This window comes from Annulohypoxylon truncatum (assembly GCF_022578515.1).
Source record: "Annulohypoxylon truncatum strain CBS 140777 unplaced genomic scaffold F4807scaffold_1, whole genome shotgun sequence".
NCBI classification, from domain to species: Eukaryota; Fungi; Ascomycota; class Sordariomycetes; order Xylariales; family Hypoxylaceae; genus Annulohypoxylon; species Annulohypoxylon truncatum.
In genome coordinates, this window is record NW_025953787.1 from 242,031 (window position 1) to 265,798 (window position 23,768).

At 48.5% G+C, this 23,768-nt stretch overlaps 5 protein-coding genes and 1 non-coding gene across 6 annotated transcripts; 2 read left to right on the forward strand and 4 right to left on the reverse strand.

Moving 5' to 3' along the window:
* Nucleotides 1–5: 5 nt before the first annotated feature.
* On the forward strand, nt 6–1,450 carry F4807DRAFT_403808 (uncharacterized protein). Its single transcript, XM_047996051.1, has 3 exons — nt 6–280; nt 345–796; nt 863–1,450. The coding sequence occupies exons 1-3, from the start codon at nt 203–205 to the stop codon at nt 1,143–1,145; spliced, it is 813 nt and encodes a 270-aa protein (XP_047859098.1). The 5' UTR covers nt 6–202; the 3' UTR covers nt 1,146–1,450.
* Nucleotides 1,451–1,929: 479 nt separating this feature from the next.
* F4807DRAFT_449228 (Arylsulphatase) lies at nt 1,930–4,136 on the reverse strand (the record flags this gene model as incomplete). Its single annotated transcript, XM_047999998.1, has 5 exons — nt 1,930–2,316; nt 2,394–2,503; nt 2,594–3,431; nt 3,497–3,654; nt 3,800–4,136. The coding sequence occupies 5 exons, from the start codon at nt 4,134–4,136 to the stop codon at nt 1,930–1,932; spliced, it is 1,830 nt and encodes a 609-aa protein (XP_047859099.1).
* Nucleotides 4,137–4,499: 363 nt separating this feature from the next.
* Nucleotides 4,500–8,445, reverse strand: F4807DRAFT_403814 (Med5-domain-containing protein). The gene is made up of 5 exons (XM_047996052.1): nt 7,523–8,445; nt 7,201–7,457; nt 7,087–7,149; nt 5,985–7,035; nt 4,500–5,933 (listed from the first exon to the last, which is right to left on the reverse strand). The coding sequence occupies exons 1-5, from the start codon at nt 8,238–8,240 to the stop codon at nt 4,855–4,857; spliced, it is 3,168 nt and encodes a 1,055-aa protein (XP_047859100.1). The 5' UTR covers nt 8,241–8,445; the 3' UTR covers nt 4,500–4,854.
* Nucleotides 8,446–9,185: 740 nt separating this feature from the next.
* Nucleotides 9,186–10,474, reverse strand: F4807DRAFT_2333 (uncharacterized protein). The gene has a single exon (XM_047994180.1). The coding sequence runs from the start codon at nt 10,098–10,100 to the stop codon at nt 9,336–9,338; it is 765 nt and encodes a 254-aa protein (XP_047859101.1). The 5' UTR covers nt 10,101–10,474; the 3' UTR covers nt 9,186–9,335.
* Nucleotides 10,475–19,748: 9,274 nt separating this feature from the next.
* F4807DRAFT_t10 lies at nt 19,749–19,839 on the reverse strand. The gene has a single exon. It is a non-coding gene; the product is annotated as a tRNA-Arg (tRNA).
* A 361-nt stretch (nt 19,840–20,200) lies between these two features.
* On the forward strand, nt 20,201–22,486 carry F4807DRAFT_2613 (uncharacterized protein). Its single transcript, XM_047994484.1, has 5 exons — nt 20,201–20,719; nt 20,772–21,562; nt 21,623–21,897; nt 21,963–22,355; nt 22,423–22,486. Coding segments are annotated over exons 1-5 (1,749 nt in total). The 5' UTR covers nt 20,201–20,431; the 3' UTR covers nt 22,425–22,486.
* Nucleotides 22,487–23,768: the final 1,282 nt, after the last annotated feature.

Here is a 23,768-nt window from a genome sequence, read left to right on the forward strand (position 1 = left end):
CGCGAACTTTAAGCTTCGCCTTCCTTAATCTATGAACTCTATCAATTGATGTGAATTGAAGCTTCTGTACTTCTTTTTCTTTCTTTTTTTGTTCCTCCGAGAAGTTAACACCCCTTTAATTCCTCCTAATCGTTCTTATATATTTTAAGGCCGTCGTCAATCCCTTTGATTGTCGTGTTAATCATCTCGTCCGTTGCCCAACATGGTGGCCTTCCGATACTCTGTTCTCGCCGCTCTGGCTCTGCGCGTCGTATCCGTCTTCGCTGCTGAGGGTGACTCTGTAAGTATAGCTTTTATGTAGATTGTCTCAAAGCAATGAGCGCTAACAAGAATTGACTTTGTAGCCCCTCGCAGATGATGCCGGTAGCCCTCCCGAGGTCGAGCTGAAGGCTCAGGTCGCCGCTACTTTCCCTGAAGCCGACGACATCTTCGGTGTCAAGCTCGTCAACGGCCGCCCGACCAAGGCTGTTATCGACGTAATCAACAGCGAGGACGAGCCTATTCTAGTAGCTTTTGTGGGAGGCCAGCTCCTTAACCCCAAGGACCAGGGCCCTGACGTCGACTTCGCCAAGTCTGTTGTCCGTAACTTGACAACTGTCCGCTATGAGGCGTCAGTCCCGGCCGGCGAGACGGCGTCGCTCCCTTACTCCTTTATCCTAGACATGCAGCCCCAGGACGTGCGCCTACAGCTCGTCGCCGTCGTCACCAACTCCGCGAACCAGATCTTCCAGCTTGGCGTCTACGACCAGACCGTCAGCATCGTCGAGGCTCCTACCAGCATCTTTGACCCTCAGATGTAAGCTTCTTTCCCGCTTTCCGCCGTTTCCCCCTATACTAGAAGCTAACGTCGTCACTTACCCAGCATCTTCCTATACATCTTCCTCACCGCCGCCTTCGCCGGTACCTGCTACTTCATCTACAAGACCTACATCGAGGCCCTGTTCCCCCAGGCCAAGCGTCCGGCCAAGAAGGCCCGCGCCCCCGTCGCCGAGAAGGAGCCTCTCTCCGGAGGCGAGGGCTCTGCTACCGGCACCGACAAGGGCTACGACGAGAGCTGGATCCCCTCGGACCACCTGAACCGCCCGGCTGCGCGACGCGTAAAGAGCGGCGCTAGCAGCAAGTCCAAGTCCAAGACCGCCGAGTAGAAACGGCGTTGCTATGTTGGGTCACCTGCTGAGTAGCACGTGCACGTATCAATTATGACGAGGAAGGGGTAATCCGGCTTTGTGAGAGTTGGGTTGGAAATAAATACGTGCATGGGCTTGGTCGGAAGACTAGCGGTGGGAAAAACGGAACCGTGTCAGGCAAAAGGGTATCTGGGCTACTACTACTGATGTAGCTGGTAGGATGTCTTGTTGTGCTGAGTGCGGATACCTATATACATGTACATGAATGGGACTGATACGAATAAGTCCTAAAATAATGCTGTTCTATTGTGAAACTATCGCCTTGATCGCGTGTAGAGTTGGGATTGTAAGTGACATTGTAGATCGCGGCTTCAAACCTGTTGAATCGGCGTTTGATATATTGCAGTTTGCTAGGTACTGACAGCCAACTTCAGATCAAAACTAAGATTAAAGTGCTTAGGTTATATAAGCTTCCACGAGGATGCTTTAAATAGGTTAGCAGATCATCTTAGCCGCTTCTCATTGAGTTGTTACTGTTATAACAACATCTTCATTACCTTACTCATGAAAGCTTTTTTCAACTGAATCTTTATAGTTGAAAGACCTACATCAGTACCATATATCATAGCCCCTTTTCTACAGGTATAATCATATTCGTTTCTATCCATGTCTTATTCTCCCATTTTCAAGTCCAATTTCATCCCAAACCAAACCAAGATAGCGTCACTATACACACAAACGCAACGAATATCCAAAATATCCATCATTCCCAGGAGAAAATACAATCAGCTCACCAAGAATTCTACACCCAATCCTCCCACCGCCCTCCCTTCAAATACCCATACTCCCCCTCCCCTCCAAAAGCCCGCCCAGTATCCTCCCAGGTCGGCCCCTCCGCCTCGGGGATGAACCCGTCGGCGCAGTACGCGTACTTGACGCTGGCTACCTTCCGGTTGTCCGCGTAGAAGGCGTCGTATCGCGGCGCCAGCGCGTCGGCGAGGGAGCGCACGGCGCCGTCGGGGTGCAATGAGGCCCAGGGGCGCTGACACCGCGTTCCGGCGCAGGTTTTGAGGACGAGGAGGAGCGCGTCGAGACGGTCGGCGATTTTGCGGGGGGCGTGGCCTGCTGCTAGGATGGGTGTTGAGGGGGAAGATGGGGATAGGAGGTTGTTGAGTTGGCCAGGGTCGACCTGTTATAAGTAAGTTGACCGATTTCTCACCAGAGCGGCTTAAAAGGGCAGAGTGTTTGAGAAAGGGGAATACGTACTGCCATATCGTAGAGCTCGTGCTCGTTGTTGCACCAGACGGAGTAGTACAAGTTATACCCCGGCCCCGAGATGCGGAGAGCCTTGTACGTGTTGTTCTGACGCGGGTCTCCTGCATCGGGAATTCGATATCAGACGAGATTCTCCAAGCTTCAAGAAAGGACATGAGAAAAAAAAAAAGGCGAAATCCTTAAAAACTCACGATTATACACGCCCTCCCCCATCGCGGACCCCCAATACTCAATCCCCGCATGCTCCCTCCTCTCGCCCCTCTCCCTAACCCCATCAATCTCCCCCCTCGTAAGCGGTATCGCCGCACCATCAAAATCCTCCCTAGGCTTCAGACCCAAAATATCAAAAAACGTAGGCGCAAGATCAGCATGCGTGCTCACGACCCCGTCCGCGCTGAACCCCGGCTCGACGCCCGGCCCCCGCACGATAAGCGGCACGTTCACGTCCTCCTCGTACCCGCAGCTCTTGCCGGGCTGCAGCCGGTGCTGGCCCACGTGGTACCCGTTGTCGCTACTATACACGACGTACGTATCGTCCAACACGCCGCGCTCGCCGAGTCGCGACACGAGCCCCGCGACCAGCTCGTCCACGGCTTGCAACGCGCGCAGGCGCTGCCGGTGGAAGTGGTCGTTGTACGCGACGTTGGACGCGTTCTGGCGCGGCAGCGCGGACACCCAGTTCGCGCCCGACGGCGCTTCCGGGTTGAAGTTCGGGGTGCGCGGGACTTTGGCTCCGGGGAACAGGTGCGCGTGCCGCGGAGCCGGGACGGGCTCGGTGAATTCGAAGGGTGGGTTTTGAGGGTCGCGCGGGCCGTGCTCGAGTTTCATCGCGACGTTGGCGTGGGGCGCGATGGGCGCGGCGACGAGGAAGAATGGTTTTTTGGCGTCTACGGCTTCGTCTAGGAGCCCGTAGGCTTTCTCTGCTAGCACGTCGGTGCTGTAGAGTCCTTCGTAGCTGCGCGGTTCCTCGCCGTTGCGCTGGAATGTGGCGTTTAGGTAGTCGTATGTGTGGGGGTCGAGTAAGAAATCCTAGGATACGGGTTAGTCCTATTGCTCAGAACTAAAAGATGGTGGTGTGTAATTGGGAGAAATACCGATCCTGTAAAACCTCCCGGGGGAGGTGAGTTGTAGTTCTCTACCGTGTGCGCGTTGAACAGCTTCCCCGTATAATACGTGTTATACCCAGCTTGTTGCAGCCACACGGGAAAGTAGTTGTCGTTAAGGCCTTCCGCTAAAAACTTAGGATAGCCGCCTGTGATTAATGTAAGATTAGGATTCATGTACATACGTACGACATACGACGTATGGTGGTATACAGGGTGGCACGTGACAAGTCGTATAGGGGTAATCCATAATGGAATAGGTTTGCCACTTCTATCTCCGCAGAGTCAACGTACCATACGGCGGTTTAACATCCGTAACATTCGTATTATGCGCAAACTTGCCCGTCCATATCGTCACCCGCGACGGGCAACAAACGGCCGTCGTAGCGTAATGACTGCTAAAGTACGTTCCTTGGTCTATCAAGTGCTTCTTCACCAACGGCATGTAGTCCAAAGACCCTAAATGGACGTCCTGGTCGTCTGTTAAAACAAATACGACATTAGGCTGTCGCCGTTGTGGTCGCGGTCCGTGGCTGTGGCCGAGCGGGACTTGTTCCGGGCTCGAGGCTGTTACCACGGCGCCGAAGCCGATGGCTACGGCGGCTGTATATGCCAAGGCCGTGACGCGCATTCTGGGGTTTAGTGTGCAGAATGTCCTCCCTTGGGAAAGTGGACTTCGATTTCGATATCTATAAGAGAATTCTTATTTTAATACTCGGTCGGGGGCGACGGTATGCATTAAATCCAATAACCATACATCATAAAAAGGTGAAAATGGTAGTCAAGGTGCTTATCTAATCGACGATCTATTCTCCAATGATTAAATGCAGGGGTCCTATTGCGTGCTGGGGAATAGCGTCGTCATCATACTATCCACAAGGTGGACAAGCCAGGGCTACCTTTCAAATCGGTGCTTTGGGAATAACTTGATTAGTTTTGCGCTTTTCAACCGTGGTTTCGCTAGACACCTCATGTCAATCAAGGAAGCAAATTGTATAACGTGAGAATGTAATTGCTATTTAATGTTGGGTTTGCTAAATGAGTAGGCAGCTATGTTAGTAAAGCTTATGAAGGCTATACAAACATACGAATAACCAGGCACAGATATCCAGGTTATAAACTACAAACTCAATGGCATAAAAGCCAACCGCAACTTTTCAAGTAGACATAGCTACCCAACGTGAGAATGCCATTTCGCTTCCATTTTTTCATCGCTTTATTCCAGGACGTGCATATGACCAACCCAATTCCCAGGAACCTAATTCCAGGAACATAAACGCCTCGGGCACCCCCTCCCGGTAAACAACCAAAGGAAAACACCGCTAGTTGAAATGCCTAGGATTGTTCGACTAGGACATATCCCAGCCGTCCAGCAAGTCGGCGCCCGCACCACCCGTTAGGCCGCCGAACATATCATCAGCGCTTCCGAAATCGAGCCCGCCGTGACCTGAATCTCCGCCGAGATGTCCCATATCACTTCCACCCCCGAGGTCCAAGCTCATGCTCGCCTCATCCTGCAAGCCATCATTTTGTGCCGCAGCAGCCAGCGCGTCGCCGAGTGCCGCGGCATTCTCGCCTAAGCCTAGGTTCGCCAGCTCACCTTGCAGCATGGACTCCGTGGGCGGGGGGACGTGCATTTGCGCCTCGACCTTGCGGTACAGGCGGACAATGATCTCGGCCATAACGGGGTCCGATTTCTGGATCGTTTTGCAGTCCTCCGCCTCGGCCTTCAGCGCCGCGCGGAGCGAGATCCGGAGTTGCGGTGGCACTACGGGGTGGTTTGAAGAATCCATCAACAGCGCGGTTTCCCCTGGTGGCGGCATGTTGGTTACGTCGGGAGCGCATATGAGGGCCGTGGCCACATCATGAGCGATGCTTCCGTGGCCAGCCTCTGTGTGCGACTTAACCTCTTCTAAGATGGTGTAAAGGAATCGCTTCGCGCCGTGCATCTTCAACGCGACTAGAATTTGACGGTGCGTATAGGAAGTCGGCATAACATTGAGACCTGGATGGGCACTCCACGTCACGAAACCTTGTATCATGTGCCGAATCAACGCCGTGAGACCTCCGTTCGCTGTCTGCGTCCATGCCTCCAGCTCGTTATTAGGGGCACTAGCTGTTCGTCGCGAAAGCCGAAGGTTATCCCTCATCGCCTTAAGAAGAGGCTCTATGGCTGGACTTTTAGGGTCGAATCTTTGATACGATCTTAGACCATACTCCAACGGTATCGCGATTATGTTCACAACCGAAGCGAGCATCGCTTGGGATTCAGTAGATCCCTGCTTTGTCAAGAGGATCAGTTGCAAAATCTTCAGGACTGCCTTATGCTCCGCATTGTGATTAATGTTACTAAGCTCTATCCAGAGTTGATTAGACATGTATAGAATTGCCGGCACGAGAGATGGGAGTAAAAAGGTATTGACAAAATCTAGAGATATAGTCAGCATTTTCTTCAAGGTCACAGAAGATTATAACTTACACTCGACACCAATCTTTAGGCTTTCTTCGTCGAGGTAGTTCGTGCTAAACGCAAGCACGATCTGGTGGAATAGCGTAGGAACCAGTAGATAAAAGTCTTGTGGAGGACACGACGATAGTAATTCATCTGCCAGTCCACCAGATTCAGTATCAAAGAGACCATGAATCCATCGTCCAAGGTGACGGTTTTCCTGCTCTGTCAGTTCACTCAGCGGTCTGTTAAGCTGGCTGACGCCCAATAGCTTAGCCACGAATGAATCTGAACGAATGCCAAGATCCATAGGGGAAAGGTTGTAACGGTAGACGAAGGCCAAAACTAGAAGAAGTATAGACCCAAACTCTTCGTAGACAGGTTGGTATTCGCCTTGGTCTTCTTCGTACCGCCAGTTGTCAAGTAACTCGCAAAGGGGATGCAGTATTGTTATTGGCTTGTCAAATAGGAGCATAACATCCAGCGACAGCGGCTTCTTAGCAAGCTGACCGCAGAGAAGCTTCAGAGTCATGGTCTCCTTGTTGTGGCACAGGCGACCGATCACCTCTGCTAGGGCCTGACAAGCTGCTCCGACGTTACCATCCATATTGTCCAATTCACCGATTAGCTTGGGAATCCTTTCGGGATCACCCACACACTCCTCAACTAGATGTCCTTTGACATATCGACCTGCCAATGGAAGAGTCTGATAAGTTATTTCCCCAAGTAGACCTTCGATGCTCGACTCTGGAATCAAATCATGAAGACAACAGGCGAAACAAAAGTCTTGTCGAACGCTATCTGTAAACGTGTTGTTGTTATTATTTGTGTCATCAAACATGGCAGATAGAGTCGGAAACGCATTTGTGTCAACCTGGCTGAGCGCCTCTGTGATACAGAACTGTGCTGACAACGGGGGATACATAGATGTTGCCAGCGTCGCCAGCAGTAAAGGCAACTTGTTGATTAGATATGATCGAAGGACGTGGCTAGCCTGTTGACCCTCATTGCGAAATACCGCATTCGCAAGGATGTCAAATGAGGCTAGGATAAGATCAATCGTGGTAGATTGAATATCTCCCTACTCTAGTAGTTAGCATCTACCTTGTGAACTATATCAAGCATGACTTACCTGGTATCTATTATGAAGATAGTTAAAGAGAGCAGTATCGTCTAGGAGCGGCCGCCCAACAAGCTTGGTGGAATTAGTAACCCGTATTCAGACGATCATACTATAGAAGCTTACATTGGCGTTTAAGTATATATATAAGCCAGCTCGAGAATTGACATTTGGCAATTCAGCGACGACGAAGTTCTCTAGAGCCATAGACGATTCAAGGTCATCCATTACGGTGTTGGTAGCATCCTTGTTCTTGTCGGCCGGCTCAAACGAAGCTAGAGTCTCGGTACGAAACAGTTCGAGCCGAGTTGCTATCTGCGACGCGCTCTGTATAATAGAAGGGATAAAGCTAGCGAGGCTCTCTGATAGAGCTCTTCGCGCGTCTATTTATCATATCAGCTTAGTTGGCCTCGCGCAAGTACAAGGAGTCTACGACGCAAACACGCACTCTTAGCAAACGGGCGGCTGAGTGCGCTCAGGACCGTCTGGTTTTCACAAATTCCTAATAGAAGCATCACAAAAGCGGCTCTCGCCGCCTCCATTTCATCTCTGGATTGTGGACTTTGCAAATGGCCACCATGTAGTTGACCCAGACCCATGGCTTCGTGGTTAAACGCCTCCGAGGCTAAAGTGAACAGCGTCATCCACTTGGCTATCAGCTTGCAAATTTGGAGAGCATCACCGGCATTCTCAATACCAGTGCCTATGGCGACCGCTTTCGTGATGCGGTAGAAGACTACCTCTTCTGACGCGTATGAGCTTCCCCATCTCAACGGGGCCTTGTCCTCAGGATCCTCGGGAAGAGGGTGGCCAGTCTTCTGGGCTTGTACGTGGGAAGTCGAATATTTATATAGCGCCTTAAGCACGGAAGGTGTGTCGATAAGCTTGCGCGACGCAAGCACATGGATATAACGTGGAATACGAGGGTCTAGGCTTTCGTGGTTCGCAGGTTGAGGTCTCAAGAAGATGTCGGCGATGATTGCTGGAGGCAACGGATGCTTCGAGTACAGCAGGGTGATATAATTATCGAAGGTTTCTGGATCGAGGCGAGAGGAGATGCATCGGCTAAGAAATCTAGCCCATTCCATCTTCGATTGAGTGTGGTCGCGTGAAGGTCCCGTCTCGGGCATACGCTCCGACATCATCATATCTACGTCCATCTCCATCTTGGAATAGTGTTTTTAGGTGCCTGAAGAAATGGGCCTGGTGGGTACATATAGTCGGCAAAATAATCCTGATTGAGTCGCGAGTCGGATTTTCTGCGGTGGTAATCGTTCTGATTCACTAATTGTTGGTCAAAAAGCTGACGAGGCTGAAGGTTTGAAGAACGGTGACTTGACAAATTGACGTCGGTGGTTATCTTTACTAAAGATAGTAGGATTAGCTATCTTAGCGACTTTAGCGATTTTAGCGCTACAACCTTAAGCTGGGACAACGGGAGTCCAGTATCGATAGGCGGTCGACCCTGTCAAACCTGTCTGGCTAAGCGAATTGATCGCTCCTGTCGCTAATCCAGTCTAGGCTCCTGCCAAGCCAGGGGCTCGGTAGGGCTAGAACATAACCTAGAGCTAGCAGAGCTACCTACCTAATGTATCCATGCATGTAGGAATTGGAGCTTGGGCCATGTGATTACTCCAGTGCTACTTAGGTACCTGCTGCGGGTAAGCTGTACCTACTAGTAGGTAGTATATTCAATAGGTATTTTGGCAATATGGAACTTCCCCCCTTATTCTCGTTAATTGTCCGAGCCTACCAGGAAGTAGACTAACCGTCACATGCAATGATAGACATTAGACACTCGAGCTTGAGATTCCTCGATTTCTCGATATAGCACACAATTCCCGTTAACCCACCACATTCCGCAATGTGTGATGCAAGATTCATGGTACACGCCATTAATATTTGGCCCCGTTTGAAACAACACCTGGCTTTTGATTTATCGAACTTCCCACAATTTCCCATCCATCCTGTGGATAGTCGTGAGCCGCATTTGCAATACACTTCTTGAACTACCTAATCCCATTATTCCCAAGTCACTCTAAGGGCTGCTCTTAGCTGCTTCAGGACACCTAGTTAGATCACTTTTAGCTCAGTAAAATGAAAATCCGTACGCCTAATCACCCTCCCGAAAAACACCGCATCTGGCCGGCTTCTAAAATCCAATCTCGTGTCCGAGGTATACAACTCGGTATATCGCCGTTATCGATGAGGTTAGAGGTTTGAAACAAAAAATGTAGGTTACGATGCCACTGCCATATAGATCAGACATCTTCACTCTTCACAAGGACTGCCATTTCTCTATCGACATCTGGTGAGCGTGGACCGACCATCCAGTCCTGCATTGCCAACCACTCACTCCAGTTTGCCTCCGCGTTAACAATCTCCTTCTCTGTCACATTTTGCAGTGGCCGTAGAAAGGGAATGCTCTGGTCGTCCGGCATGTCGTACTGGGACTTGACCTTCAACCAGCCAGCGCTCTTAGCAGCAAACAGGAAATTCCTTCGCTCGACTTCGTGGAGGTGACCTATTCCCGCAAGCCAGTCATCTCCGAAGAACCCGTGCAACACCCCAGGGAGATCTAGGCCCGTGGCTACCAACCGCCGAACGTACGGTGTTAAGGAGACCGCCATAGGTGAGTGACCCGGCATTGGGAGCTTCCCCGCTGCAATTGACGAAGGTGACGGCACGGCCTGAGGTGACCCAGGAGGCTTGGACGAGACGACGGGATGTTGCGGCCTTTGGAAAGGCAATTGAATGTTGACGAACGCGGCAACTGCCTGCACCGGCCCGCTATGTTGCGCGTGATCGAGAAAGTAGCGGACACAGGACTGAAATTGCGGGTACCACTCGAGAATGTCGAATTGAGATTCCTGGAATGGGAGAAAGGGTCCCGAGGGGTTTATTTCTGGTGCCATCCCTCGCGCGCCAGCAGAAGACGAAGGATGCGGAGGCGACCTCGAATGGGTTGGCTGGAACGACATCGGGAAGCCAGGAGGTCCACCACCACCCTGAGGACGAAATGCCATGCCGTCAAGCCCGTGATAGCGGATAACGTCAAATATATCCGACACAATCGAGACGGCCGTCTTTCCCCGTTCTAGAGTCCCTTGAAGAATGCGTGTCTAGTAACACCTGGCGGAACCGAACCGTATGGAAAATATAAAAGTCTAGATATTGTACCCTAATGCGTGAAATGTTGTCGATGAAAGATAGTGTATGTGTTAAGTAGTAAGAAGCGAGCGTACCAGTCTAAAGCATCGTGGATGCTCCACATCGAATTGACCCGCAGCACGCCAATCAAGAAAGAGAGTTTTAAAGTTGATAGTAGGTCTAGTCGAGGTCTAGAATCTAGAATCTAGTCTGAGGACGGCGGGTCGTCGAAGGTTTTAATACCACTCGTGGAAGGCTTACACCTGTCTCTACCCTTTTTATTATATCCTTCGCCTGGACCAGTGCACTTCAAGTCAAGGAAAAGGAGGGAGGCTGTAAGTCGCTATTTGAAATACAAGAGATACAAAGAGGAATATCAATAATTTAAAATAAGGAAAAAAGAAAATATAAAAAAGAAGAAAATAAAGATAATATATATTATATGTGACTAGGTAGGTCACAGAGAAGGTTACAGTAACCGGCCTTCGGCAGCTGAACCACGAGAACTACACCATAGGGTCCGCCACTTGCGGCATGTATAGTCGGTTTAACAACAGGATCTGGATGTAGTCATTGTGGGGGGCCGATCAACACTTGTGAGGCTTGGTCCCGTACCGGACAGGGTTCAACGACTTAGGGAGTTACATATGAAGGGCGGACGAAAAGAGACGTGGCCCGAAGAATAGGAACATGCCAAAACCGCAGGAAATAGGAACATTGATATCTTTACGCCTTGCAAAAAGGTACCTATTTCTTTTCTTTTCCCGTCCTGTCGGTACATTTTTGACATCCGCATGAGAGCTGCCCAGAAGGAGTATAGGGCGGCTCTGAGACGATGACGCAAAGAAATTGACATGTCGTCTTATGGGTTCTTGGACCAGATTCGAATTGGAGGGTTTAGTTGGTGAAAGGCTTAGGCGAAAATCAAACGCAGAATGCAGGACTAAACCCGACTAAGATGGTCACTTTGTCATCTAATGTAGACTAATGTAGAAAAAGATGCAGAGAAATGCAAGACGGCGAAGAAGGTAAACCAGAGCGGCGATCCCCAGGAGTTCGACGTCAGTTCGAATTGGATTTCTGGGACCTGCGAAGCATCTAAACTGTGAAAGAATAGTATGATGATGACGATGATCATATCGATTTCTTCAAAGATGAGGCTGCAGAAAGATATCCCATGCATGTGTTCGCGCATGGCGGAAGAAAGACCCTTACGAGCCCCGATGAGGCGTTCGTTGGTTCGCTGGGGAACATTTAGGGGAGTTTTTCCCAAGAAGTTCGGGTCCCCTAAAGGACCCAAAGGACCCAAAAGACCCGTTGAAAGTCAGGGTCGCTGCCGCATACGTGCCGGCCTACTGATGTAGCTAAGCAGAGCTAAGTAGGGTCCCTGTCGTTCACTGTGGTTCCTTGCGGTTGCTATGCAAAGTGAAGGGAGAAGATCAGAGGAAATTGTTAAGCAAAGGGAGAACCATTGGATAAGAAGCCCAGACTTTTTTTGACAGGAGTGAGTTTGCGGCGGCGACGGGGGACGGGGAAGTTAGAAAGGGGTGTTACACCGGCCCACTTAATTGAACGCCACCAGGCAAGTGATTGGAGAATTTCTAGCTGGAGGATGTATAGGATGTACAGTACATGTACGTAAGCACCCTGGAATTGCATACATAGGGGTGGGGGTTATGGATGTCCATGGAAATTTCAGAAGAGCATCATACCTAAATCCGGTATAATACAATACGTATTCCATATGTACAGTACACCTGGGCAACTGGATTGGGTACAGCACATTCATCTACACCTGCAACTTACACCTACTAGGTGTAAGGTGCAGGTGCCACCGCAGAAAAAAGCCAGGGCATTGAAGCTTCCAACAGCTTCTAAATTACATCGTACCTGGTCTGCCTGGTGTACCTTGGAAAGAGCTGAAGCAATATACACGTACACGTACCTACCGCTAATGCGCTCCTCCGACAGTTAAAGGTAACTGCACCTCAGGTAACTGGCATCTTGCTGCAACTAACTGGAACCTTTGGTCATTTTCGGTCATTTCTGGTCATTGGAATCAAAATTTTCTCTTCTCTCATTGCATTCATTACATCATTTCGTCATCTCGCCAACTACACAACCAGCTATCAAGTATCATCAATTATTAATGGTGAGATTCGTATCCATTCTCTCCTAAACGCGTCTTACCTACGTACCCGGTCTCTGATCTGGCAATTTGTTTTGCCTCCCAAGCATCTTTGAACATCTGTACCATCTGTACCATCTGCACCTCTCAAAACCCCTGCAATCATCCAAGACATAGCCGTTACCTCGATGTGCGTCCTCCTACTCTTACAGGGCATCGTTGATCATAGCGGCCTGTCGTATACGCAGCATCATTTAAACAACATACGCATAGCTACGCAGTACCTGCCTAGTCACCGACCTGGTCAGCTACGTAAATTGCCAAGCTTCAGTTTTCTTTTTCCTTCCTCGGGCTTACCAAGCTTACCTACGTCGTACCTATCCAACGGTGCTACTACATAGGTACTAGCCTGCTAGGTATCAGGCATCAGGTATCAACAGACGAGGTAATATATCTCGATTATTGCTGTGCGCTGTTACAGCTAATCTTCAACCCGGTCTCTCCGAGAGCCCGAGGTGGCTGACTTATATCGTGAATTATACATGGAGAAAGGCCCGATGAAATAAGTCACGAGATGAGATCCGAAAGATGCCACACTTCCAAAGTAAACGCATCGGTGGTAGACGGCTTTCGCTGGTTACGCCGATACCAGGGGCTCCTTGGTTCTAGATTCAATTGTCGGATGTCTAACCGGCTACGGAACGGCTTCAATTTACATACCTACCCCATAGGGACTGCTTCACGCGGGCTCCTCCCGCAGGATGGCCCCTTGAGAATTTGGCATATTCGTTCTAGTTCATCCTTCCATCCCTCCGAATTCTTCATTGAAGGATTTTAAACAAGCAATGGACCAATGTCATCTCAACTTTCATTAAAGTCGCGATGGTTGAAATCGTAATGTGCTCCGGTTGGTTCCGAACACAAGCAGAGGAGGAATTGGAGCCGATTGGCTCTTATAGAACAACTTGACCTATGTGATCAGTTCATCCAGGCACTTGTGTTTCCAAAATCCCACGCATTGCTGTGGATTTTGGGGAGGTCATGTCAATCAAGTTTGCCTTGGATATCATGGGAATCTTGCATATCTAGGGACAGCTTTAGGTAGTGAGTTGCTATGACTTGCATACGTCTCGGTAGAATAGGCTAAGCGCTCAAATCGCGCCTTCGACGAAGGACGATCTTCTTCTAAAAAGGAACAGCGACCTAAAGAGACGACGGCACGCACAACTCCTCAATTGGGTTAACAAACATCTTAGAATCTTGATGTCGCAATAATTCCACGACTACGGCATCGGTATTTGCCCAGTGTACCTGAATAATATCTGTCAGGACCCACCGAGTCACAACGCCTGCGCACAGCATCTCTATCATTCCGGAACATTGCAGCACCAAATCCCAAGCGGATGGGGTATATGTGGCACAACTGACATGTTGTGTGTCGACAGCAACAATGGAGATGGCATCCGACTGCAGTTAGAACAACTTGTGTAGCCTTTGGCTCATCGTTCGAAACGCCATCAGCAAAACAACGAACGACTAGCCATGGATCATACCTTACATGATACATAGCCACCAGGCTTGTTCCGCTGGAATTTACCGTGCTTAATGGTGTTCCGATCAACCAGTAAAGATCCTTGCGGCGCCTAAGTTTCGCCATGACCACCTATTATCCAGAGGGGGCAACCTATTCTTCCGACGTCCACGACCCTGCGATTCGACCGAGCAGCCTGTGGCGCTGAAGGCTTGGTTTCGATATCAGCTGAAAACGAGGCCAACCAACGGCTTTGTCATTTCTTATTAGCGGAGCGTGTCCGTTCCGTAACAAGACCGCCACTACGTCAGTAATCAATGGTAAACATTTAACCAGCTTCTGCACGACACTCCACGACATCCATATATACATACAGATTTCTTAGGTTGTCGGTTACCAGTTCCATGTAGAAGTCGACGAGCACCGCAGCTAATGCGAGCCCATTCACATGTTAAAACGAACGCCTCATCGCTCAACACTAAACAGGCTACGTCGCTCAACAATCTAGGTACTAAGTCACTATGACGAGATATTTTAGGGACTGCTGGTTTCGTCTAATTACACCGCGTAGTTTCGTAATGGCAGAAAAGATAAGGCGGACTCGCTATGTTCGAATACATCTCCACAGCATAATCGCCACATACTTTGTCGTCGATCAACCTATAATGCTCCTTTTCAATGTCGCATCTTTGGCTCAATAGCCACCTTCGAAAACGGGAGTTACTGAGTTATGGGCAAGATTAGTCTTGTGGATACCTACTGAACTTCTCCCTCAGTCCCTCAATTCGTAGGTTGGTCAGCGGTTGGCGACCCAGACACAAGACCTTACTAGTTCTCAAACCGTCGACTCTAAAATCTCGGATCATCATATAATTAAAAGTTCCCATACGAACTCATTAGCTACTAGGGTCCTAAGACGGCCAGGACGGATTCGAGTTCCCGATCTACAAGTCCTATAATAACTAGAGTGATCGCTGTACCGGGCGCCATATAAGTCGACAGGGGTGATTCCGTACCTGACTACCCGAATCCAGCACGTTAGTAACACAACAGATCGCCAGCGACAAAAACCGTTCACAGTATTGCGCTACAGATCCAAGACACGAAGAAACATGCATCGTGCTATTGCACTTCCAAATCAATTGTTCTGAGACGTAGCTACCACTCTACCGAGCTTCGCACGGCCTTCCGCATGAACGGATGTAAACGTGAACAAACAGCTGAGCTACGTCCCGCGGCGCGATCCTACAACAAATCGAATATGTAGTTACCTGGTGGCTTGCGAGGTTTGTTATAAGTTGGATCCGTGACGAAGTGGTTCTCAGAGATTAGTCAACTGTTTCTTAATTTACGCTGAATGGTTAGTCGAAATTCGCAGGTAACACTTGCGAAGAGGCGCCGTCATCTCTTAAGGCATAGGTAGCCAGCTGTACCCGATACCTACCTACGCAGTAATTCCGGGGTCCCCAAAGCCTCGTGTTGCCCAGGTGCTGCGGAAGTTATTATGCAGGGGGCCCCTTTCCGGCCTCTTCGCCATTCCTTCTCATTGGGACGATCCAGAGAGATGCGGTTTGCGAAAGGTATCGAGGCGCAAAATGGCATTAAGTGCCACGCCTCACTTTTCCGGGGGAGCTACTTTTGTGGCTCGCCCATGTCGCCCTCGCAATGATTGTCGGCTCGCGCCATGCGGCCCGAGTGCTTGGTTCCCGATTCCCGTCCCAGGAATTTGGGTTTGATGCCACCACAGCTTACTGCAGCTAACTCACGACTAGCTGTCGTCGCCCGTTAAGCTAAACAGGATACGGATCGTTGACCGGTCGACTATGCGGCCTCTATCTTGGACCCTCTAATGCCCAACGTCACCACAAAGAGAAAACATTCTGTTATCAGAACAGAGGGTTTGAAGATATCAAGGGAACTCATCTACGTGCCGATAATCTCATTTCCGGGCTCTCGCTAGAAGGTCCATGCGCAAATCACGTACTGTGGCTTTCATCCTTGAGCCTGGCAAATCATTGAAGATCCCGTTTTAGATAAGTTGACACTAATTGGGTGTGCAGTATAGCCGGTATTCTCCAAACCGGCCCTTTAACTACCAATCAACTCTCAATATCTACGAGGTACCTGCCGGTACTATCCTACTTGTATATCCATAGACTGAACAGATCCCTAAAAGGGTAGGGTATATGATGATTAACATATCAAAGGCCGTTGACCATAAGCAATGATAAGCCAGCAAGATCAGCTGAAAGGTCTTTCTTTTAGCATCAGAAGCAGAGATGAGGCCGAGAGGGTGTGTACCAAATCAAACCTCTAGTTCCAGCTCGCTCTACGATACTCGTTCGATAGTTTCAAGGGAGACGTGACAAACGAACCCCCTGCCATCGAACATTCTTACCAGGCTCAGTCAAATAACCAATCAATCTTTGTCCCGGTGTGTTACAAACAAGGGTGAATGCTCGAGTTCAAAACGTCTACAAGGTCGGCTTCCTTTTCCTTTTCTCGACCGAAACGGCCTCAGCTACCGACAGACGCGTGGTCTGGGCATATGCCAAATTTCTCGATTGGATCAAATAGACCAGAACACTGTTCCCCCTTGCCCACGATCAATGCAACATCGTTTCTCAATTCTTGCTTCTCGAACCTCTGGGCTGGGTAAGCGGCGCTCCGGCGGCAAGGATTGTTCCCGCGATCTGGGTCAATATGCGTTCTTCGACGATCGCGGCATGGGGGCCAGCTGGGGGTTGAGCAAACACGTCCGGGGTCGTAGCCCATACAGACGCGTCGTAGGTGCGCCAGCCCTGCAATTGATACATCAAGCCGCTGCCGTCAGCCGCCACAACACGGGGGTCAGGACCCCTTCTCTTTTCTTCTAGGGGTCTTTCTGAAGAGGGGTGGAGGGGAAAGGCTACCCTAATAAGGCTTGCTGTAACTCCGACAGCGGCGGAAACAGGTCCCTTGGGATGCCGGAGAAGGGTTCAGTGCGCGCGCACGTACATTTACTCTGACTACCCGGGCTATAAACAGCTAGACAGTTACATCATCCCGTCGTATAGGGGACCGCCGTGGTAATATCCCGCGCTCCCGCCTTGCATATGGATACCCTTCTTCCTCACATATACCGATATACATACGAAGCAGCGTGCGACCGTTTGATGACCCAGTAACGGGAAGTCCACGAGGTGCGTGACTGTCGCGACCCGCCTTCCCTGAGATGGGCTTGCGCAGCTAGTACCCTTGCTACATATAGACCTAGTATACACCTGGGCATACACACATACGGTAAACGGTACGTCCTAAGTTACTTGAGTTGATGCTGGTATTCGTATGTCTACATACTGCTTACCTACTTACTTAGGTACCTAGGTACACTACGACTGCCTGCCAGCAGGCTAAGTATGCTTGCTTGCTTGCTTCCATGTTTTGCCTGCCTGGAAAATTTCCAAGTAGAAATGGATGGCTCCCTACCCATTGGAGATGTGGCGTCCGCATATGTCGTGCACCCCAAACCCTCCCTGTTCCCCGGCGTGGCTTACCTGTCCAGTTATTATCTTTTTACGGAGCACGAAGATTTTTTTTTTTTCCCTTCTCCATGTCCGCGGACGATCTTCACATAGACGCTTCTAGTGCGGATTTTCCGCGCGTGAGGCTTGCCTTTTCGCTCTTTTCTCATTTGGGTAGTTGCCATGTTCGGACGATCGCCGGCTCGCACATGCCAGGTACGCCTGGGGACTGATCGTCGGCGCTCCGCCAGAAAACGATGATGCGCGGCGGATGGGTACGGTTTCGCCGGGGGACGGAAATTGGGCGCGTATGTCCGCATGTACGTACCTATATTTATGCGCCCCGTCCACCCTACCTATTAGCAGGCACATCATGCAAGGCTCTACAAATGGTGAGGCTTGTGAGCTTTACCCTATCCAGGCGGCCCTTTTTTCGCCCCCGTGGACTGATCTTAGCAGGATGTCAATGCGTGACCACTCTTGACGTCTGCGACGCATTGTTGTCACTACCTACCTACATAGGCGTATACTAGGTAAGGTATCGATGCCTGATAAGTTCGGCTACAGCAAATTTTCATGACTACTTCGTCTAAACACGAGATAGTCCGCCTCACTTAGGCGCATTGATTCGTTTTGGCTCGCTCGCGTGAATAGGGGCTCGAGGCATTGAGGCAAGGGGCCTATCACAATTTTTGACAGCCTACTCACCTAAGTAGGAGATACGTATGCGAGAGGTGACGAGTCTGCGAATATCCTCACCGCCCCTTTCATTTCGTATTGGCATAGGCGGCTATAGGTTGCTATCTACGTTGGTATCTATCGGTATTGACTTCCGTATGATACCATGGGGCTCCCTCTACCGTATGGGACTTCATGTAAGCTGCTGCATGGAGACCTTACTGTTCCAAGGGGGGTGTGGTGCCGACGAGGTTCGTTGACGAGGATAACAACGGCTTGTTTTGATGGCAGCCGGAGCTGAGATAAGCTGACTGTCTCATCAGTGTTAACCTTGAGGAAGGAAGGTTGCGTATGACTTATCACCACCTTCCTCGTCTGGACTACGAGGGCGTAGGTAAGAAGTTATCTCGAATAGAGGTATGCCCGAGTATTCTTCATAGATGCGTGTGGGATAGGTGCGAGAATTTCGAGATATCCAATTGATTTCAGTACTCATTCTCCCACGATACGTTCGTGTTGGCTATTCGAGCGATACATATGTATATCCGTTCGATAATTGTTAAACTCCATTAGTATAACATAACGAGAAAAAATGAACGTTGTGTGCCAAAGTCAAGGTGATCAGACTGGTATAGATTCCATCACTTCGAAACGTACCGTCTTGGTGATACTAGGAGCTTCTATTCAGAGGGCACAAATTTGAGCACATCTAGGTACCAAGCCCATAGGTGGTTCTGATATTTGACCTAGAAACTGACCGTATACTAATAGCGTATATTCTTTTTAAGGCCAGCTTATGGCCAAGCAGCTACCTAAGGTTGGTTCCTTGAGGCTTTATATAATTATTATGATCAGAAGGCGTAATGTGTCACCTTCACGTTCGTAATCTAAACGAAAATCATCTATCGGTAGGCATCAACATTTATAGAAACATATAGAGAAACCTTCCCGTAAACTCCTCGTAGCAGACATGACGTTTGCTTAGGTAGACTACCTACTTAAACGCCACCTTGTAGTTGATATACTCTCTATTCAAATACGTAGGTTAGGTAAGTAATACATAAGACCTTAATCTGACTCGTGTCGAGTAAAAGAATATAGCACACATTACGATAGATTCCTTAACTTGCCCCTAAAGATCTCCCCCGTAACTGAATAGGTAATTACCTAGGTATATACTTAAACAATTTATTTCCTAGGTAAGTCCTATTCAGTCCGATTTCAAGATGACACGTACCGACATACTATATCATTGTTATTAATCAAGAAGTTAGCTGTTCAAGTTACTAAATAGGGGTAAATAGGGATACAATAAGGATCCAACCTTTGTTCAAATACCCACCTGGGCTCGATGGTTAAACATGGCTTGAGAATGTTGTGCATATGAATGGATCTGACGCTAATTGATCTCAGTTAGTTGATCTTCAACTACTCAAGAACTTCCACGAGTTATTCCGTTCCTGCTACTGCTGTCGTATTTATCCCGTGGTGCTGGTAGGTACCTTTTTTTAGAAGAACTTACGTCTAGGTTCGAACAAATCGTACTCCTATGTAACACTATCAAATTTTGGGATTGCTGGAGTAATATTTCTTGTCTGACCGCATTGACCGATTATAATGTGGTCATATATAGAGAGAGGAGTTTTGAATATTCCCTAATTTCCGGTTGAAAAAAAAATATTTCCACCGTACCCCGGACTCGAACCGAGAATCTTCGGCTGTAATCGTGATAAGCAATTAGAAGGCCGACGAGTTAACCATTTCTCTAGTACGGCTTGGAAGTAACTTTGAGTTATTGATACTTATGAGGGAGTCATCGGGCAGGAGCGGACATCATGGAAGGTGCAGCCCCTTTTGACAAACACTTGCCACAAACACCAAGATAAGATGATAATAAGCTTTCTCTGGCCCGAGTCACATGTCTCTCAACTTATTACAAACACATGCATTCCATGAACATCTAGATAATTGTATACTAGGTAGGTATATTCCCACTGTTTGAATATGCGTGATGAGGTAATCAATTGAAGACATGGTGATTGGCTCGGGGAATGAGGTTACACAAAATCAACCCTCCTTAACATAAGCCGGGGTGACCCGATATAATACCGGCGCAAATGCGCTGCTGGATTAAGAAATAGTTTCCCGCAGGCTGTGACTCAACATTGGGTTGGTCAAGCTGTGCCTCCGGTAATCAGGGAAATCGCCTACTTTGACTTTAGCTGATTATTTTTTGGACTGTCATCCTACCTATATTATATAATGACATTTTTAAAATCCCGTTTCCAGTTCGGCTTTACTCGGTTTACGTTTGAAGATAGTATTCTCTTGATCCGGATCGAACCTACCTAGGTAGTCATCAGAGTGATGCCGCTTCAAAACCGACCTGATATCACGGATAGTGCGGTAGTTGAAATAGGTTCAGGAGCTACTAATGATAACATCGTGAAACGAATTGAAGACAAAAAGTCTTGTGATGTTGACAAGACTTCATGGGGTATCTTCTCTTGGGACATAATATGCTCCAGTCCATGGGACGAAGACGTCCTCTTTGCTCGCGTCCAAAACAGCGAGCTGAAAAATGAATATACTATGATACAATATAAACGGCAGATTGATTGTTTGTTGAAGATTATCTATAACATTGGAAAGGAGGTAGCCAGCCCCCACCCTCACGGCTCTCTTACTAAACTAATACCCACAACAGCCATTAAACCTCTCGAGAAGACCACCTCCACCATATTATGAGCTAGATGAACGTGAGCCGCCATGTCCTAGCTTAACGGAGAACTCCACGGTTTCTGAATCACCATTTTCGATACGGACGGTCTTCACAAGGTCATGTCGTTCGGATGCTCTCATGTCTCTAGATGATGAGGCCAAACGGGGACAGAATATAGAAAATCAGGGCCCCCAAAGGAAATGCCAGATCGAGACGGTTGCTCTGTGTGGGCTTGGGGCTCGTTTTTGGACATTACCCAGTGATCTAGAGCATTTGGATTTGTCTAATACGGTCACTTCAACAGACACATCGTCCTCGGATGATGATGAGGATGATGACCCTTTTGATATCCTACACCAGGCTATCAGACAAGCATTTTCATCTAATGCACAACTGGCGGGAAAAATCATTAACTACCTTGACCAACTCCCCCTAGATCGCCGGGCACAAGTCTACGGATACAGGACTATTACACGGGGCCGTGAACAGGGATCTGGTTGTCCTGGTAACCCAGACTATGACGATGATGGCTCTAGGTCTAGAAAAAGAACAAGGGCCAACGGGGCTTCCCAGAAAGTCTCGGAGCGCAATCAAATTGATGAAGATGCTGAGGACGAGAACCAAGTCGCAGTTGCGCGTCGCCCTTCAGCAGAGCAGTCTCCAAAAAGATACGCTTGCGCTTACTACAAGTCCGATGGAGCTAAATATGGACCGAGGGCTGCTCTAAGATACAAGTCATGTGGAGGTCCCGGATGGAAAGTATTTAATCATTATAAGTGAGTATACCTAGCTATCCATTGTCTATGATTATATCTATATAACTAATTCAAAAGAAGGCGTCACTTAGAACGGATTCATCTCTTACACCAATGTTCTCGATGCGGTGATATTTTCGAGAAGCCTGATGAACTTCACAACCATTTGGCTCAAGACACAAGATGTACCAGATCGGAAGGGGTCGAACGAGAAGGGATGTCACAGCAAAGATGGGACGAACTGAAGCAGATATTCAAAAGAAATCGTAGAGGGCATGACAATCCTTCGGATGAGGAGCGATGGTTCCTTGCCTGGGATGTTTTATTTCCTGGAATGGACAGACCAGCTACGCCCTGTGAGTTGAAGATACCATCCGCCTGTCCTGATTTAGAATTGCTAACTATGAATCTATATATATAGACTATGAGAAACCACCTCTTCCTCTTATGTTCACCCAGATGCAAGGAATCTTTGAGGCTGGCCTTAATGATATGCCAGAAGTATCTCGGGATTCAGTTCTACGAGATAGAATCATGGGATTACTTGTGAATGCCATTGACGCAGCAACTCGGAGCGCACCATTGGAGTTTGAAGCTTACAGTGCTCATAATGGTCTCCCGCCGGCGCCGGTACCGACGTTCGGTAATACTAATACGAACCAGATAAGTTACGTTGGAACAAACCCTGCGTTTGACTGGAGTACTGTAGCCCCAGTTGGTGAGCCGGACTATCTGGATAATGAGAATTTTCTGAATGATGTATTGAATATCAACTCATACGATGCCGACGTGGATTTTGACGCGGAAGGTACATGTAAGCATCACCAGACAACCTACCAACGTTACTACTCTTATTAATTAGGATGCTAACGATTATATAGAAGAAGCCAGGGTGGCTGTCCTTAGGTCTCTTAAGAATGGATTTTCCATGCTCGGGGGTGTGACTCAGTAATCACAAAAGACTCAACTGACACATTCATGTGACTACCGGGAACGTTCGAAGGGTACTAGAATAAAATTAGATGTAAGTATATTTGCCTACTATTAGTATATCAAAACATGTATCTAATATTTTCATCCATTAGAGAAAGTAGCGACTATACAAGCCAGTAGAGAGTGGGTTGGGGTTTCCCCCTTTTGAGTGCTAGTAACAGCAGCAAAACCTGTATGGTCACGGAGGTTAGAAAGGCGACAGTAAAGCTTTCGATAAGTAGGTACTTTGATATTAATCATAATAAGCGGGATAGCGTGGTTCAATTATGGTTAGAGGTGCGTGAGTTTGACTAGTTGTTCTTACAGTTATATCAGAAGACGGTTAATAGTCAAGGCGGAAAGGGCCGCGTATGCAAATTTACGCAAAGTCGGTTTCATACCTAATTTAAAAGCATCATCACATAGGTATCCGCTCAGACTCGGGACTTCCTCGCCTAGATGATATAGCTTATATATAGTTTAATCTATGTTTCATTATCAATGCTACGGGTTCTTTGGAGTTCTCATATAATCACAGTTAGACCTCCCACATCCAACTTCTCTAAATCCAAGTTGCTGATCCTCCACTACGACGGCATTTGCGCAATGATACATATATTACTTCCTTCTTAGATATTTCTAGTTCAGCTAAGATTATAAGTATCTTTAGAATGCCACCCAAACCACTTTTCGGAACCCTGGCGGAAACCGATCTTGTCAAGAGAGCACAGCTTCGTGCAGAAGACATTCCGAAGGAAGTAAAATTCCGCGCACTATTCAAGCATGAAGTTTTGTACGGAACTCGATGCCTTTTCGACGAGAATGACTTTATCTTTTTCAGATGCCCAGATGCTGCAATCCCCAGCAGCACCAGCAGCACCAGCAGCACCAGCAGCACAACAAACTCAACTAATCCCGGATTCTGGGGACGGATCGCAGCGTCTGCTAAGCACCCGTTTCGCGAACTTTGGTTAACCTGGAAGGATCTACGCCTGCTCATGGCAGCGAGGGGGGAGGTGCGAAGGGTTAAGGAGGAAATGGCGACGAATCGACATATCCAGGAATATTACATTTACAGTATCTCAGACCATGAAGATCCCGATAAGCTTGTGTGGACATGCAAGAAGATCGATCCTCTATTGTCCCAACAGCATCCTGGCTACGGAAGCTACCAGGGATATCAGCCCAAAGAGTCGCGATCTAAACAGGAGAGGGAACTTATTGGGCATCTCTAACTTGAATATCTCTTTCCTCA

What these genes read in the sequence shown, in the direction of transcription:
- F4807DRAFT_403808 (XM_047996051.1), top strand. Translation starts at nt 203, where the DNA reads ATGGTGGCCTTCCGATACTCTGTTCTCGCCGCTCTGGCTCTGCGCGTC. An exon ending in TCGCTGCTGAGGGTGACTCT is followed by an intron (nt 281 to 344) that starts GTAAGTATAGCT and finishes TTGACTTTGTAG; the next exon opens with CCCCTCGCAGATGATGCCGG. An exon ending in AGCATCTTTGACCCTCAGAT is followed by an intron (nt 797 to 862) that starts GTAAGCTTCTTT and finishes TCACTTACCCAG; the next exon opens with CATCTTCCTATACATCTTCC.
- F4807DRAFT_403814 (XM_047996052.1), bottom strand. Translation starts at nt 8,240, where the DNA reads ATGGAGATGGACGTAGATATGATGATGTCGGAGCGTATGCCCGAGACG. An exon ending in ATATATACTTAAACGCCAAT is followed by an intron (nt 7,150 to 7,200) that starts GTAAGCTTCTAT and finishes AATTCCACCAAG; the next exon opens with CTTGTTGGGCGGCCGCTCCT. An exon ending in ATCTTCATAATAGATACCAG is followed by an intron (nt 7,036 to 7,086) that starts GTAAGTCATGCT and finishes CTACTAGAGTAG; the next exon opens with GGAGATATTCAATCTACCAC.
- F4807DRAFT_2333 (XM_047994180.1), bottom strand. Translation starts at nt 10,100, where the DNA reads ATGGCATTTCGTCCTCAGGGTGGTGGTGGACCTCCTGGCTTCCCGATG.
- F4807DRAFT_2613 (XM_047994484.1), top strand. Translation starts at nt 20,432, where the DNA reads ATGCCGCTTCAAAACCGACCTGATATCACGGATAGTGCGGTAGTTGAA. An exon ending in TCTATAACATTGGAAAGGAG is followed by an intron (nt 20,720 to 20,771) that starts GTAGCCAGCCCC and finishes TACCCACAACAG; the next exon opens with CCATTAAACCTCTCGAGAAG. An exon ending in AAAGTATTTAATCATTATAA is followed by an intron (nt 21,563 to 21,622) that starts GTGAGTATACCT and finishes ATTCAAAAGAAG; the next exon opens with GCGTCACTTAGAACGGATTC.